This window comes from Myotis daubentonii, chromosome 1 (assembly GCF_963259705.1).
Source record: "Myotis daubentonii chromosome 1, mMyoDau2.1, whole genome shotgun sequence".
NCBI lineage: Eukaryota > Metazoa > Chordata > Mammalia > Chiroptera > Vespertilionidae > Myotis > Myotis daubentonii.
The window spans coordinates 11,116,764-11,130,590 of record NC_081840.1 but is presented as its reverse complement, the minus strand read 5'-3'; the positions used below and the strand labels follow the sequence as shown (position 1 = coordinate 11,130,590).

General features: G+C 43.1%; 1 protein-coding gene and 1 pseudogene across 2 annotated transcripts in view; one reads left to right on the top strand and one right to left on the bottom strand.

Moving 5' to 3' along the window:
• Positions 1-5,222, top strand: part of TTC8 (tetratricopeptide repeat domain 8) — a 36,778-nt gene extending 31,556 nt beyond the window's left edge. For both annotated transcript variants that reach the window (XM_059688406.1, XM_059688415.1), the window contains 4 exons: positions 1,539-1,713; positions 1,994-2,116; positions 4,002-4,085; positions 4,617-5,222. In XM_059688406.1, coding sequence (XP_059544389.1) covers positions 1,539-1,713; positions 1,994-2,116; positions 4,002-4,085; positions 4,617-4,733 — 499 coding nt within the window. In that variant the 3' untranslated portion in view covers positions 4,734-5,222. The remainder of the gene's footprint in view (positions 1-1,538; positions 1,714-1,993; positions 2,117-4,001; positions 4,086-4,616) is intronic.
• A 7,896-nt stretch (positions 5,223-13,118) lies between these two features.
• LOC132215430 (ferritin light chain-like) lies at positions 13,119-13,627 on the bottom strand (annotated as a pseudogene).
• Positions 13,628-13,827: the final 200 nt, after the last annotated feature.

Sequence of the window (13,827 nt, the reverse complement as noted above, 5' to 3'; positions counted from 1 at the left end):
TGGCTGCTGGAAGCACCTCCATCTCACCATCTCTGCCTTCATTAATGCCATTATCTATACTAATCTGCACTAATAAAAAGGTAACATGCTAATTAGACGGGACCTCTTCCGGACATCCTTTTGGACGTACTTCCAGACAAAGCCACGGTGGCGGGGGCCGAGGCAGAGGCAGTTAGGGGCGACCAGGCCGGCAGGGGAGGGCAGTTAGGGGCGACCAGGCCGGCAGGGGAGGGCAGTTAGGGGCGACCAGGCCGGCAGGGGAGGGCGGTTAGGGGCGACCAGGCCGGCAGGGGAGGGCAGTTAGGGGCGATCAGGCAGGCAGGCAGAGGTGGTTAGGCCGATCAGGCAGGCAGGCAGAGTGGTTAGGGGTGATCAAGCAGGCAGGCAAATAAGTGGTTAGGAAGCCAGCAGTCCCAGATTGCTAGAGGGATGTCCAACTGCCGGTTTAGGCCCGATCCCAACCTGCAGTTGGACATTCCCTGAGGGGGTCCCAGATTGGAGAGGGTGCAGGCCGGGCTGAGGGACCCCCCCACCCCATGGATGAATTTCATGCACTGGGCCTCTAGTGTATACTCTAATGACCTTGAAGCTGAGATGGGTGTGAGATTTGCAAAGAGAAGCAGGCCCCAGGTTCTGAGCCCCAATGGGGACCTGAAACAGCATCCTGTGTTTTGTGAAGTATTGTCAACTTTTGTCCAACAAATTTTTCAGTCTAAATGAATTCTGTTCTCTGGTTCTCTTTTGAGAACAGACTTATTTTATCCTACAGCCTATTTCTGGATTAATTTTTAAATTTTGATTTCCTCTTCAGCCCTTAGGTAATACAAGGAGGTAACTGGCAACTGACAAAAGTTCTTCCCAGATACATATAAGTGATCATGTCAGTGCTGTCTTGAGTCACGCAGCTGACTGTTCCCCTGCCCCAAGCAGGTCACGGGTTCCTCAGGGCAGCTGGGCTGGATTTCATTTGCTTATCTGAACTCTTGTCCTTTGTCCTGTGGGATTAATGATGCGTAGAAGCAAATGGGCTTCTTGAGCTGTAGCGGTCTGTCTTCCTTGGTGGGAGCCCATTGGAGGTCGGTAGATGCAGCTAAACCACAAAATACTTATCACCAAAAACAGGACCCACTCAACTGAAAACGTGGAAGTAAATGCTAAACATCCTCAAATTAGATCAGGAGGTTTAGGAGCTTAGCTATGGGTACGAGAGCTTTATGAAGCAAAAATGTGTGGGTTTTACTTTTTGTGACTATTTATGTCTTATTTTGATTCTCTAACCAAGCTTTTTGGAGGGAAAAAACTTACAGAAGTTGTGTCTGACCTTGCCTCTGGACACATTTCCCATAACTGGTACTGTTAAAAAAGGCATGCTTTTGTATTTGCTTTAACATTTTTTCATCAACTTCAATACTTTCTATTTCTATTTGGGGGTGTTAAAATTATAAAATAAGTTCATTTCTAACTTTGTAAAAAATACATGTGTCTAAACATTTGTAAAGTTGGTCTGACACCCAAATATGTCTCCTCTTCTCAAAAAGGCGCCTCCTGCAGATGGGCGTCTATAACTGCCAGCTCTTCAACAACCTGGGGCTCTGCTGCTTCTACGCCCAGCAGTACGACATGACGCTGACCTCATTCGAACGTGCCCTCTCTCTGGCTGAAAACGAAGAAGAGGCAGCTGATGTCTGGTACAACCTGGGACATATAGCTGTGGTATGTTGCTCCTCTCACATCCCTTCTGTCATAGAAAAGGTAGTGCAAGTCCGTCTGAAGGCATTTTCAGGAATTGTGAATCCAGGCTTGGCAACAGTCTTAGGTAGCAATGTAGAGGTTTCTAAGGGTCACCATACTCCTTTTGTATTCCCGGGGTAAATCCTCTCACATACGATTCCCCACTTGACTCCCATGATTGGCACTTGCTGTCCGGACGGGAGGAGGTGGCAGGAGGAAGTGTGTGGATCGGCGTGTGCGGAAATGTGTGTTGCTTTTGCAGGGAGTAGGAGACACGAATCTGGCCCACCAGTGCCTCAGGCTGGCTCTGGTCAACAACAACCACCACGCCGAGGCCTACAACAACCTGGCCGTGCTGGAGATGCGGAAGGGCCACGTGGAACAGGTCAGCGCCCTGCGTGCACAGTGGACAGGCTGCTGTCTCCAAAGAAAAGCTGTCCCGGCAGCGCCTCCACCGGCTGTAACTTAACAGGGAGCCCGGGTTTGAATCCCACCCAGCCTGTCACGCATTAGTGATGTGGCCTGGCACGAGTCACTTGTCTCCGAAACAGAGCACATAGTTTATCAGGACAGACCTGCACCCCCCAGTCTTCCCTGTGGTAGGAAAATGTTGCATCATTCACAATCCCCACCCACCAGGGAGCTGCTCAAGCCAGAATCCTAGGAGGTACCCTGGAAACCTCCTGTTCGGACTGCCTCTCCTGCTACCCCATGTCCCCAGCGTGGTCGACAAGCCCTTGTCAGGCCTACCTCCAAGCCTCGTCCTGAACTCGGCCACCTTCCTCTCCCCACCACCCTCTCCCACCTGCTCTCACCTCCTGCCTGGACCAATGCAAGAGTCTCCTTGCTGGTCTTTTTGTTTCCAAGTCAGCAAGTAGGTGTGACCTCTAAGACATCCTCCTCAGGACAGCCGCAGGGATTTTGAAGAAACAAACAAGATTATTTTATTACTACTTCGCTTAGCATCCTGCAGAGGCTTTCTCTTTTCACTTGAAGTAAAACCTGGACTTCAGCCCTTGGCCTAGGAGGCCCCGTGGCATGTGGCCTCTGGTTCTCTCTCAGACGACACCTTTTGCCGCTGCCGCAGTCCCCCCTTCCCCACGGTTTCACTTTCTTTGGTTTCAGTTACTCGCACTCAACCATGGTCCTAAAATGTTACATGGGAAATTCCAGGAATAACAACTTAGGAGTTTTAAATTGAGCGCCATCCTGAGTGCGATCCCTCTCCATCCTGCCCAGGACGGGAATCATCACTCTGTCCAGTGTGTCCACGCTGCACATCAGACACTTAGTAGCTGTCTCAGTTATCAGATTGGTTATGAGAGAGAGAGGAAGGGGTGGGGGGGAGAGGACATTTACATCACGTATATTGTCATAATTGTTCTATTTTACTATTGTTGTTAACCTCTTATTGTGCCTAATTTATAAATTAAACTTTATCATCGGTGTGTATGTATAATAAAAACATAGAATGTACAGGGTTTGGTGCTATCCCTGGTTTCAGGTATCCGCTGGGGTCTTGGAGCGTTTCCCCGTGGATGAGGGAGGACTGCTGTCCACCTTTCGTACTGACTTCCGGACACGTTAGCTGCCTGCTGCTCTGCAAACATGCAGGGACTGTCCTTACTTTAGGGCCTTCGGAAAGTTCTTGCAGATCCTGCAGTGACTTTTCTTTTTGTCACTGAGGTCTCAGCTTCATCCCCTCCTTAGAAAGGCCTTCTCACACTTGGTGTCAAGGAGACCCTCAGGCACTGGCAGCAGAATAGGAAACGCATGCTCACTGCCACCCAGCACAGAGCACGGAGCTTCGAAATTTGCTGTGGCGTTTGGTTGTGTTTGTTGTTGTATTAGAGAACAGATCATTAGGAGCCCACTCAACCAGTCAACAGCAACACACACTGGATTAACAAGACTTTTTTTTTTTTTTTTTTTTTTTTTAGCATTGAGAAGATTATATTTTGAGTTGTCATATTGAAATATAAACTTTACAGGAACAGCAGTTCTCAAATAACTAAATCTACTGAAGTTTTCAGTTCCCTTATTTTCACCATATTTTGAAACATTTTAGTATTAATCTAGTTTTGGAAAATATACGTAGTTAGTATATTGGTAAGTTGTATTACATGAGGAATGTCATCTGTATTTATCACATCGTGTTTATTAAGGTCCTATCTTGGGTAAAGGATTCTTTACAAACCCCCCCCCCCCCCCCCGCAAATATAGTGCTGACATCTGCTCAGATACCTTTGCTTTTTCTTTTCTTTACACAGGCAAGAGCGCTGTTGCAAACTGCGTCATCTTTAGCACCCCACATGTATGAGCCGCATTTTAATTTTGCAACAATCTCTGATAAGGTATTCTCTTTCTATAGCAATTTGGTTTTTTAAAAAAATCATACAGATAAATAAGGGCATTCTAACCATAACTTCCGGAAAGAAATGATTTTTTAAACACAATTATTATAAACACATATGTCTTCCCTTAAGGGAACTTGTAATAAACTTTAAAGAACGTTATCACCGAATATTGCCTAAACTTAATACCATTATGGATTGCAGAAGAATTATTTTATGTTTTAAGATATGACATTTAGTCATTAAAAATATACTCATTAAGGAGCTGCTGGGTTTGGGAAGGATTCAGTAATTGGCATTTACAGCAAGGAAATTATTTATATAATTGGTTATTTTCTTTTTCTCATATTTTTTCAAGTCAGACTTGTCATCTAGGTGAACGAATTCTACATTCCAAATAGCATAATCAAGCAGTTTACCCTTGGGAACCATTTGAGTTTGGACAGTGTGCAGATAGTATGTCTTGCTTTGACTCCCTTGCTCATTTTTTGGGAGTTTTATTCTGTGGTCTTATTCTGGTCTTTCTTGCAGATTGGAGATCTGCAGAGAAGCTATGTTGCTGCTCGGAAGTCTGAGGCCGCATTTCCGGATCACGTGGACACCCAGCACTTAATTAAGCAGTTAAAGCAGCACTTTGCTGTGCTCTGATTGCTCCTTAGACCGAGTGGATTTTTACGATGGGGTATTGTATGAGGGAAAAATAAGTGTGTTTATTTACATATGTGATACAGACCTGTGCTTGATATTAGTGAGGATGACACGAGGGAGTTTAAACAAGAATGTAAATTAAAACTTTTATAATAACTTTGTAATATTACAAAAGACAGGATTTCAGCATTTGTAAGTAGATCATGAAGCCTCTCCCACATTATATAGTGCGTGTTTATTTATAATGTTTATAAACCATTTTCATGAATTTCCTCAAAGTTTTATAAATGCACATTTTTACTATTCTTAAGCTTGCCATTAGCTATCATGTAGCTAAAGAGGTCTGAAACTTGCATTTTTATGCCTAAAAATGTGTATATTTACTCTAATTAGAGATTTATTTAAAGTATTTATCAGATACTTTGTGAGAGACTCTACATTTTCCTATGTATTATGCTTTAAAATAAATCAGTGTGTAAAACACCATCATTCTGTTATTTTTCATGAGATTTTATTTCAGGGAGCTCAGATAAAAACGTCTTTCAGAAGTCCGTAATCTTAGAAATCAAGTCATCATTTTAATTTTATTTGAAATGATGCACCACCAAGTCGGTTTTGTTCCTGAGAAGCTATTTTTGGGCTATCACATTGTTAGTGTCAGAACCTCAGGATTAGAAATGGGGTCACAGGCCAGGATTCCACCTGTGCTCAGCCCCAGGAAGGTCAGGCCAGGTCCCAGTTCTGTGCGTTGTAAATCCTGGACGGGCCCCAGACTGTATTAGAGGAACTCTCCTTAAGGTGTTTGTTCAAGGTCGTGTGTCAAGGGGACAGGGACACTCAAATGTGCATTTTGGACTTTGGAATCTGTCCATGTTATTTTTCACTTCTTAACTTCCTGAACACTATTTTACAGGTGCCTATTCGTTTCTGTTCAGATTTGTGTAAATAGTACTACTGAGCTGACAGGACAAAACCATGTGAATTTAAGGCATAGGCTGGAAGTAACCTCCGAGAATACGTGGAGAGTGTCTTCGAGGTGCAGATGAAGGAAGGTATGTTCTAGGGTCTGGAGTTGCCCAGGGACCGGTGGTACAGCCGTGACGGACCCATGGTCCTGACCCTGAGCTTTAGGCTTTAACCTTTCCTTCTGCAGGGCATGCAAGTGCTGCTTTAGCTCATGGGAATTTCCTCCAGCTCTAGTACTGCACTTAGTATTTAGATTGACATTTTATAATGTGAACCGTTTTCTCAGTTAATGTAAGATAAGAGCTAATCACAGTGGCTAACACTAAGGATGTGTGTGCACTCAGCACTGTTCTAAGCACTTGATGTGATTAATTCATCTGATTCCCACTGCAGTCCTGTGAGGTGCTGCTATTCCCATTTTACTTGTGAGAAAAACGAGGCACAGAAAAGTCAGGCCACTTGCCCAAGGTTAAACAGTTACATGTGGCAGAGCTGAGATGTAAATACAGGCATGGTGGCCCACGAGTGTATGCTCCTAACCACTCTGTTAAATCACTACACAGTGTTTCTCCTGTAAATAAAGCTACGATCATTTAAAATGAATATTATATGCATTAGTAAAAGTGAATAATAAGGGAATAGTTACACAACAAAAAGTAAACGAGTCAGTATTCCTAAGGCAGCGGTTCTCAACCTGTGGGTCGCGACCCCTTTGGGGGTCAAACGACCCTTTCACAGGGGTCGCCTAAGACCATCGGAAAACACATATATAATTACATATTGTTTTTGTGATTAATCACTATGCTTTAATTATGTTCAATTTGTAACAATGAAATTGGGGGTCACCACAACATGAGGAACTGTATTAAAGGGTCGCAGCATTAGGAAGGTTGAGAACCACTGTCCTAAGGTGACATAGAGATATTTTTGTCCTGGCTTTATGTTAATTCAATGTGAACACCAACGCAAAGGGTGAGTCAGGATGGCTGAGGGCAGAATGATGACATAACACTGCGTCAGGAGCTATATACGTCTCTGTAACAAAATTATTTCTGAACTGCGTCGTTTCTGGCTTCTGTGCCAACATTCCTATAGAAGGAAGGTTAACAATTGTCTTCAATCATGGCTAAAAAGGTATTCAATCCATATGCAAACTGTTCAACCAAGATTAACATCAGTGAGCTTCCAACTGATGAAAATGAGATATGGCAAGAAGGCTGCCCACACTGAATAATTGCTGAGGTTAGAAGTTCTTCCTTTGCAAAAGTATCACATCTGAACCAGTCCCCTATGGTACTAATTGTTGTTACATTTCTGATCCCAGGATCAGAGCACTCATCAGGATATAATGTATGGCTTAGAGATAGGAAAATTGATAAAGATGACACGCCACTATCCTTTTAATGTAGTTTCCACCACCAATTCTTTATTAACATGAAGGATTTATTATCAAGAGATTTCAGTTGGGACTGAGTTTAAGCATTCAGAAAAAACACACACAAAGATTTTAGAAATACTGTGGTAATACTCAAACCTAGGACTATAATGAACCCAGAAATTGAGTTCAGGTAAAAGGCCATAACCAAATGGTTATAAATTCTAGGAAATAGGTTAATTGGAATGGTCCTTGGATATGTTCTAGAGTTCCAAAATGGTTATCTAGGTTCAGATATTAGTGGGGTGTGGGGGAGATTTATTTAGTAATTTGAAAATAACTGCAGTTTTATATTCTTCCATGTAGATGGCATTAGTCCTATTTTTTGGCTGGCAAATACAACATTTTTCAGAGATGCTGGCATTTTGCTTCCTTGATATTAAAGCCATATTCTTGAGATTAAAGAATAAATATTAAATAAAGATTAATTTATAATCACGGGACTATAACATTCTTTGCAGTGTGATCCTTTCCCTTACCTGAATCCTAACTAATGAAGAGTAATTAGTTGGTAAGGTGTCAATGATGGAAACTCCTGGAGAAAACAACCACATTATCTTAGGGAAGAAAAGGCCACACCTAGACAGATTTTAGGAAGAAATTTTTTCCCTTTTTTTCAACAATATATTTTTATTGATTTCAGAGAGGAAGAGAAAGGGAGACTTGCATGCCCCCTACTGGGGATCGAACCCGCAACCTGGGCATGTGCCCTTGGACGGAATCAAACCTGAGACCCTTCAGTCCGCAGGCTAACACTCTATTCACTGAGCCAAACCAGCTAGGGCAATTTTTTCCCTTTTCAAATCAGAGACAAGAAAGACCCTCACCCAGTGTTTGAAACTCAAGTTCAGTGGGCTCTAGAACTTCACACTGTCCCCCCCCCCCCCCACACACACACCTGACCCACACATGCTCTATGAGATTCTCTCTCTCCCTCTCCCTCTCTCTGACTAACAGGCCTTCTAAAGCTTCCCCTTTTCTAGTACTCCCATCATTATGGAAACTGCTCTCATTAAGGTCACTAATAACTCCCATTGAGCAACTCCAGCGGTGCTTTTTAAAAAAATACCCCTTTTTAAAATATATTATTCATATACCATACCATTCTCTTTAGTACCATTCAATGATTCTTAATATATTCGCAGCTGAGCAGCCATCACTATAACTAATTTAAAACCATTTCACCATCCCCAAAGAAGCCTCATGCCCATTAGACTTTATTGAATGTGTAGATCTATTGGGGGAATTTTGCCATCTTAATATTAAGTGTGTTCATGAACATGGGATGTCTCAGTGGTTCATTTTTAGTCTTTATCTCACTTGACCTTTCTCAGCATTTGCATGGCTCACTCTCTTGAAGTTCTCTTCTCCTTTGACTTCTTTAGTGCCATCACTTTTCTGGGTTCTCCTCCCACTTTTCAGAGCACCCCTCAATCTCATGAAAGACTCCAAATTGCCCAATAGCTTAATTCCTTTTCTTTTGCTTGTCCTTTAAGTTTTGTTGTTAGTCAGGGTTCCATTTTCCGCCCTTTTAAATTCTCACTTTTTCTCTTATTCCTCAGTATGCTCATTCTCTCAAAGAACCGTCAACTACCACACACAGGCTAGGGGTTCCCAGTTTGTGTTTTGGGTCCCATCTTCTGACTCCAGATACTGATTTCAAGCTTCCAACTGGAATTGTCACTTGGATATTTCAGAGCCATTTTAAATTCAAAGTAAAAGTATTCATCAGCAGCCTCTCCAAATCTGATCAGACCTTGCACTGTATACAAAAGTTAACTTAAATGTATGACAGACCTCAATGTATAACTTGTAAGTACAAACTTTTAGAAGAAAACATAAGAGAAATTCTTTGTCAGTTTGGGTTACATATTTTTTTTTTTAGATGTAGCACCAAAAGCATACTAAAAAGAAAAGAAAGATTAAGCAATTGGACTTCATGAAAATTAAAAACTTTTACAACTTGAAAGACCTTGTTAGGAGAATGGAAAGACAAACCATAGGCTGGGAGAAAATATTTGCAAATCTTATATCTGATAAAGAATTTACATTCAGAATATATAAAGAACTCCCAAAACTCAATAAGAAAAAATAAAAATGGGCAAATAACAAATTTTGACACTTCACTAAAGAAGCTATATCGATGGCAAATAAGCACATGAAAAGATTCTCAACAAAATTAGTCATTAAGGAAATGCAAATTAAAATCAAGTTACAATGGCTACATTTAAAAAGATAGACCATATCAACTGTTGGTTAGCACGTGGAGCAAGTAGAACTCTATACTCATACGGGTGGTGGGGATGTAAACTGGTACAACCACATTGGAAGATGGTTTGCAGTTTCTTAAAACATTAAACTCTACACCTCCCATTTGATCCAGCCATGCCCATTCCTGTGTATGTACCCAAGAGAAATAAAAGCATACATTCATAAAAATACTTGGGCCTGAATATGTACAGCAACTTTATTTGTAACAGTCCCCAACTGGAAACAATCCAGATATCCATATCAACAGGTGAAGGAATACTAGTAAGCAAGCTGCAGCATTTCCACACATACAAAACAACAAAAAGGAATGAACTATTGGCATATGCACAATGTGAGTGAATATTAAAAGAATCATGCTGAATGAAAGTAGCCAAACAAAAAGTACATGCTGTATTATTCCATTTACATAAAATTCTAGAAAATGCAAACTAATCTGTATTGACAGAAAGCAGACCAGTGGTTGCCTGGGAACAGGACGCTACAGAGAGGAGTGGGAGGGAAGACTCACAAAGGTGTATGAGGAAACTTCGGGGTGACAGATATGTTCGTTATCTCAATTACGGTAGTGGCCGCATCAGTGTATACATATGCCAATCTTATCCCATTTTACACTTTAAATATATTCAGTTTATTGTATGTCAATTATACTTCAATGACACTTTTTTTTAACAAAAATCTCATAGAATCCTACATTCTTACAAAAAAGTCAGTTTCGCTGTATGTAGATTATACTTCAATAGACTTGACTTAAGCAAATGCAAATATCCCAGGTAACTGAAGTGCCATGCTATTTTTACAGACACTGTCTAAGTGCTGTAAGAGTTTAGGAGCGCTACAGATGTTTAAGAAAAAGCATTGAGAGCGGACGAGAGAAATTACTGGGTGAAGTGTCTTACCTTGGAAGAGCAGTGTGACTTTGACAACCTGAGAGGAGAGATGGGCTATGGAGAGGCATTCCAGGCAGGCTCCTGGGTCAACATATTTGGGGGCCATTAGAGTATGAATTTGGTGGGATGGTCATTGGGCAACAGCAGCTAGAGAGGGCTGGCCATGACAGCTAAATCTGGAGGCTCAGGAAGGACTGAAATGTAGGTTCTGAATCCCAAGTTCAGGAGCTTAAGCTCTACCTGAGGATGGAAGAGGAAGCAGGTATTTTGTAAGAAGCATTCTCAAGGCAATGTTTAGGGTCAGTGGGAGAATATACAGTTGGATACAGTTTGCAAATAAAGTTTTCTAGGAAAATGAGTGTATTTATACTAGATAATAAATAATAATTTCTCAACAGCATAGCATATGCATCCGATCAGGTAGTTCAGGCCACACTTCTGCTTGGTTACACCCTTTTCTCTTTCCCATCTGCGCTAAAAAAAAAAAAAAGCCTAAAATATGCCTGGATTGTCACAGCTCATGCAAAGAACACTGGATGTCACAGATGGTACCTCGTTAATTATGGTTTGCAACAAATAGTTTTCTTAACAAGATTGTTGTCTTTTTACAAATGCAGGGCTACTCGTTATGTAATATTTCTCTATTTCACAGGAATTTTGGGGAAAGAAGAACATGAATACTTACACAGTTTTCTCCACTTTACGATTTGTTGCATTGGAATTCATGTCTAAGGGGAGGCTGTGATGAGAACCACTTTGCTAGATGGTTTCTTAGAGCACTTTCACCTCTAAAGTCCTCAAAAGGCACCAACTATTGAAGCTCCCTCAAAAGCAAAAGGTAACCTAAATAGCTCATATCTGCTCAACCTGTGGGTCGCGACCCCTTTGGCGGTCGAATGACCCTCTCACAGGGGTCGCCTAAGACCATCCTGCCTATCAGATATTTACATGACGATTCATAACAGTAGCAACATTACAGTTATGAAGTAGCAACGAAAATAATTTTATGGTTGGGTCACAACATGAGGAACTGTATTTAAAGGGGCAGAAGGTTGAGGACCACTGTGCTAAAGTGTCTATTTTTATAGGTTGAGTGGAGGTGAACAGTACAGTGCCAGTGGGAAGTGTCCCAGGTTCCTCAAGACAGAGGGCTTTAAAGTGAAGGATCCAGGCCATCTTTTGGGGCCCTTGTGAAAAACTGAAGAACAGAGGTGGGGAATGAGAACAGCATAGTAATAAGTAATTATGAAGTATCAAGCGTCTGCTGCTTGTAATCTTTGAAACCCTGCAAATTAACTATTAGGATTCCCACTGTACTGGTGATGACCTCAGAAAGGTTACATCACCTGCACGAGGTTACCCAGATAGTAAAATCTGCATCTTGGTGCGCTATCTTTTTCCTGCCACTTAACAACAGATAAACTAGCAAAAGTAGATGAGGTGGTAGCTACCCACAGGTTAGATAAACACATTGCCACAGAGAACAAATGGTTCACAAATGATGCTATGTGCCCCATCAGAAGGGTCCTGACAGTTCCATGAGTTGTACTGGTCACAAGGTGCTTCCCTGATCTCCTCTGATTCATTCTCTCAGCAGCCCTGTGGGCCCAGCGGTCTAGCAGTCTGTATCCCCACCTTACAGACAAGCAAAGCAAAATTCAGGGTGATAACAGGATCCACCACAGCCACACAGCTGGTGAGAGACAGATTGGGGAGGTAAACACATCTTCTGTTCCCCACGACAGCAATACATCTCCACTTACCCGACCAGGCAGCCTGTCAATGATAATAGAGACTAAATGAAAGGCCAAACTAAATGTCTTAAACTTCCCAGGCAAGGGAGAAGTGTGATTGGAAACACAGTCACTTCAAGCAGTACCAAGCCTGTCCCAGGTACATTTCACTGGTAACATGGAGGATGTTCTGGTTCCAAAGGAAGCAGAAGATCCCCACCAGCTCTGACCTGAACTGGCTGTATTACGTGCCCTGAATCCTGAATTCCGACCTATCTAAACTTACAAGCATACAGAGGGTTTATTTTTTTTTTTTAAATATATTTTATTGATTTTTTTACAGAGAGGAAGGGAGAGAGATAGAGAGTTAGAAACATCGATGAGAGAGGAACATCGATCAGCTGCCTCCTGCACATCTCCCACTGGGGATGTGCCCGCAACCCAGGTACATGCCCTTGACCGGAATCGAACCTGGGACCCTTCAGTCCGCAGGCCGACGCTCTATCCACTGAGCCAAACCGGTTTCGGCGAGGGTTTATTTTTAAAAAATATATTTTTATTGACTTCAGAGAGGAAGGGGGCAGGAAAGAGAGATAGAAACATCAATGATGAGAAAGAATCATTGATCAGCTGCTTCCTGCACGCCCCACACTGTGGATTGAGCCGCAACTTGTAAGCATGTGCCCTGACCAGGAATCGAACTGGCCACCTCTTGGTTTCTGGGTCGACGCTCAAATGCTGAGCCACACCGGCCAGGCCAGAGGACCTATTTTGGTTGCATAGCTCATGATAGGATTTCAAACAGAAAACAAATTCTGAAGAACTTTGATAGGAAAGAACACATGTTCTTAATACTGACTTCTCAGAACAAGGCGGCTTCTCCTCCTCCTCCTCCTCCTCCTCCTCCTCCTCCTCCTCCTCCTCCTCCTCCTCCTCCTCCTCCTCCTCCTCTTTCTTTTTTTGCTGAAAAAGCTCTATTGTTTCATTTGGTCCAATGCATGGGATAGGTTTCAGAGAGAAGAGGCTCAGATGAAAGCCAGACACCTGGGGAATGCACAGGGGCCTCTGAAATGCCTCTGGGCTCCAAAAGCTCCTAGTCGTGCTTGAGGGTGAGCCTTCTTAGGAGATACTCCCCCAGCCCAGTCAGCCTGCGGAGGTGTCAGGTGTAGCCCATCTTCTTGATGAGTTTCACCTCCTCGCCCTGGAAGTGGTTCTGCAGGAAGTCACAGAACTGAGTGTCTGCGCGGGTAGAACCCAGAGCATGCAGCTCCAAAGGGGCCCGGTTCAGGTTCCTCTCCAAGGCCAGGGCGGCTTCCATGGCATCCTGAGTTTTGCCCACTCATCTTGGGAAGGCTTCAGCTCGTCCTGGAAGAGAATGCGGCCACCGCACTTGTTTTGCAACTTTAAGAGACCCTCAGTGCCTTCGCTCTTGTCCACCAACTCGTGGAAGCAGTGGCCGCCGCCCTCCAGAGCCACATCATCCAGGTCGAAATAGAAGCCGAGAGAGAGGTAGGTGTGGGAGGCCCACAGAGGCAGGTTGGCCAGGGGGTTGACCACAGCCTCCACGTCGGGGGCATAATTCTGATGAATTTGGGAGCTCATGGTGTTCAGCAATAAGAAGTTAAGGCAGAAAACAAACCGTGTGTTGGCTGGTCCCAAAGATGCTTCTGAAGGTGGTGACTGGATAAGACGCAGGAGAGTGGCCGGAGGCTGGAAGAAGGGGCGTCCCTGGGTCGGCTTCTTCGCTTCTTATCCATGAGGTTCATGAGCAAGCAGCTTTCCCAGGTGCACAGTGACGTCAC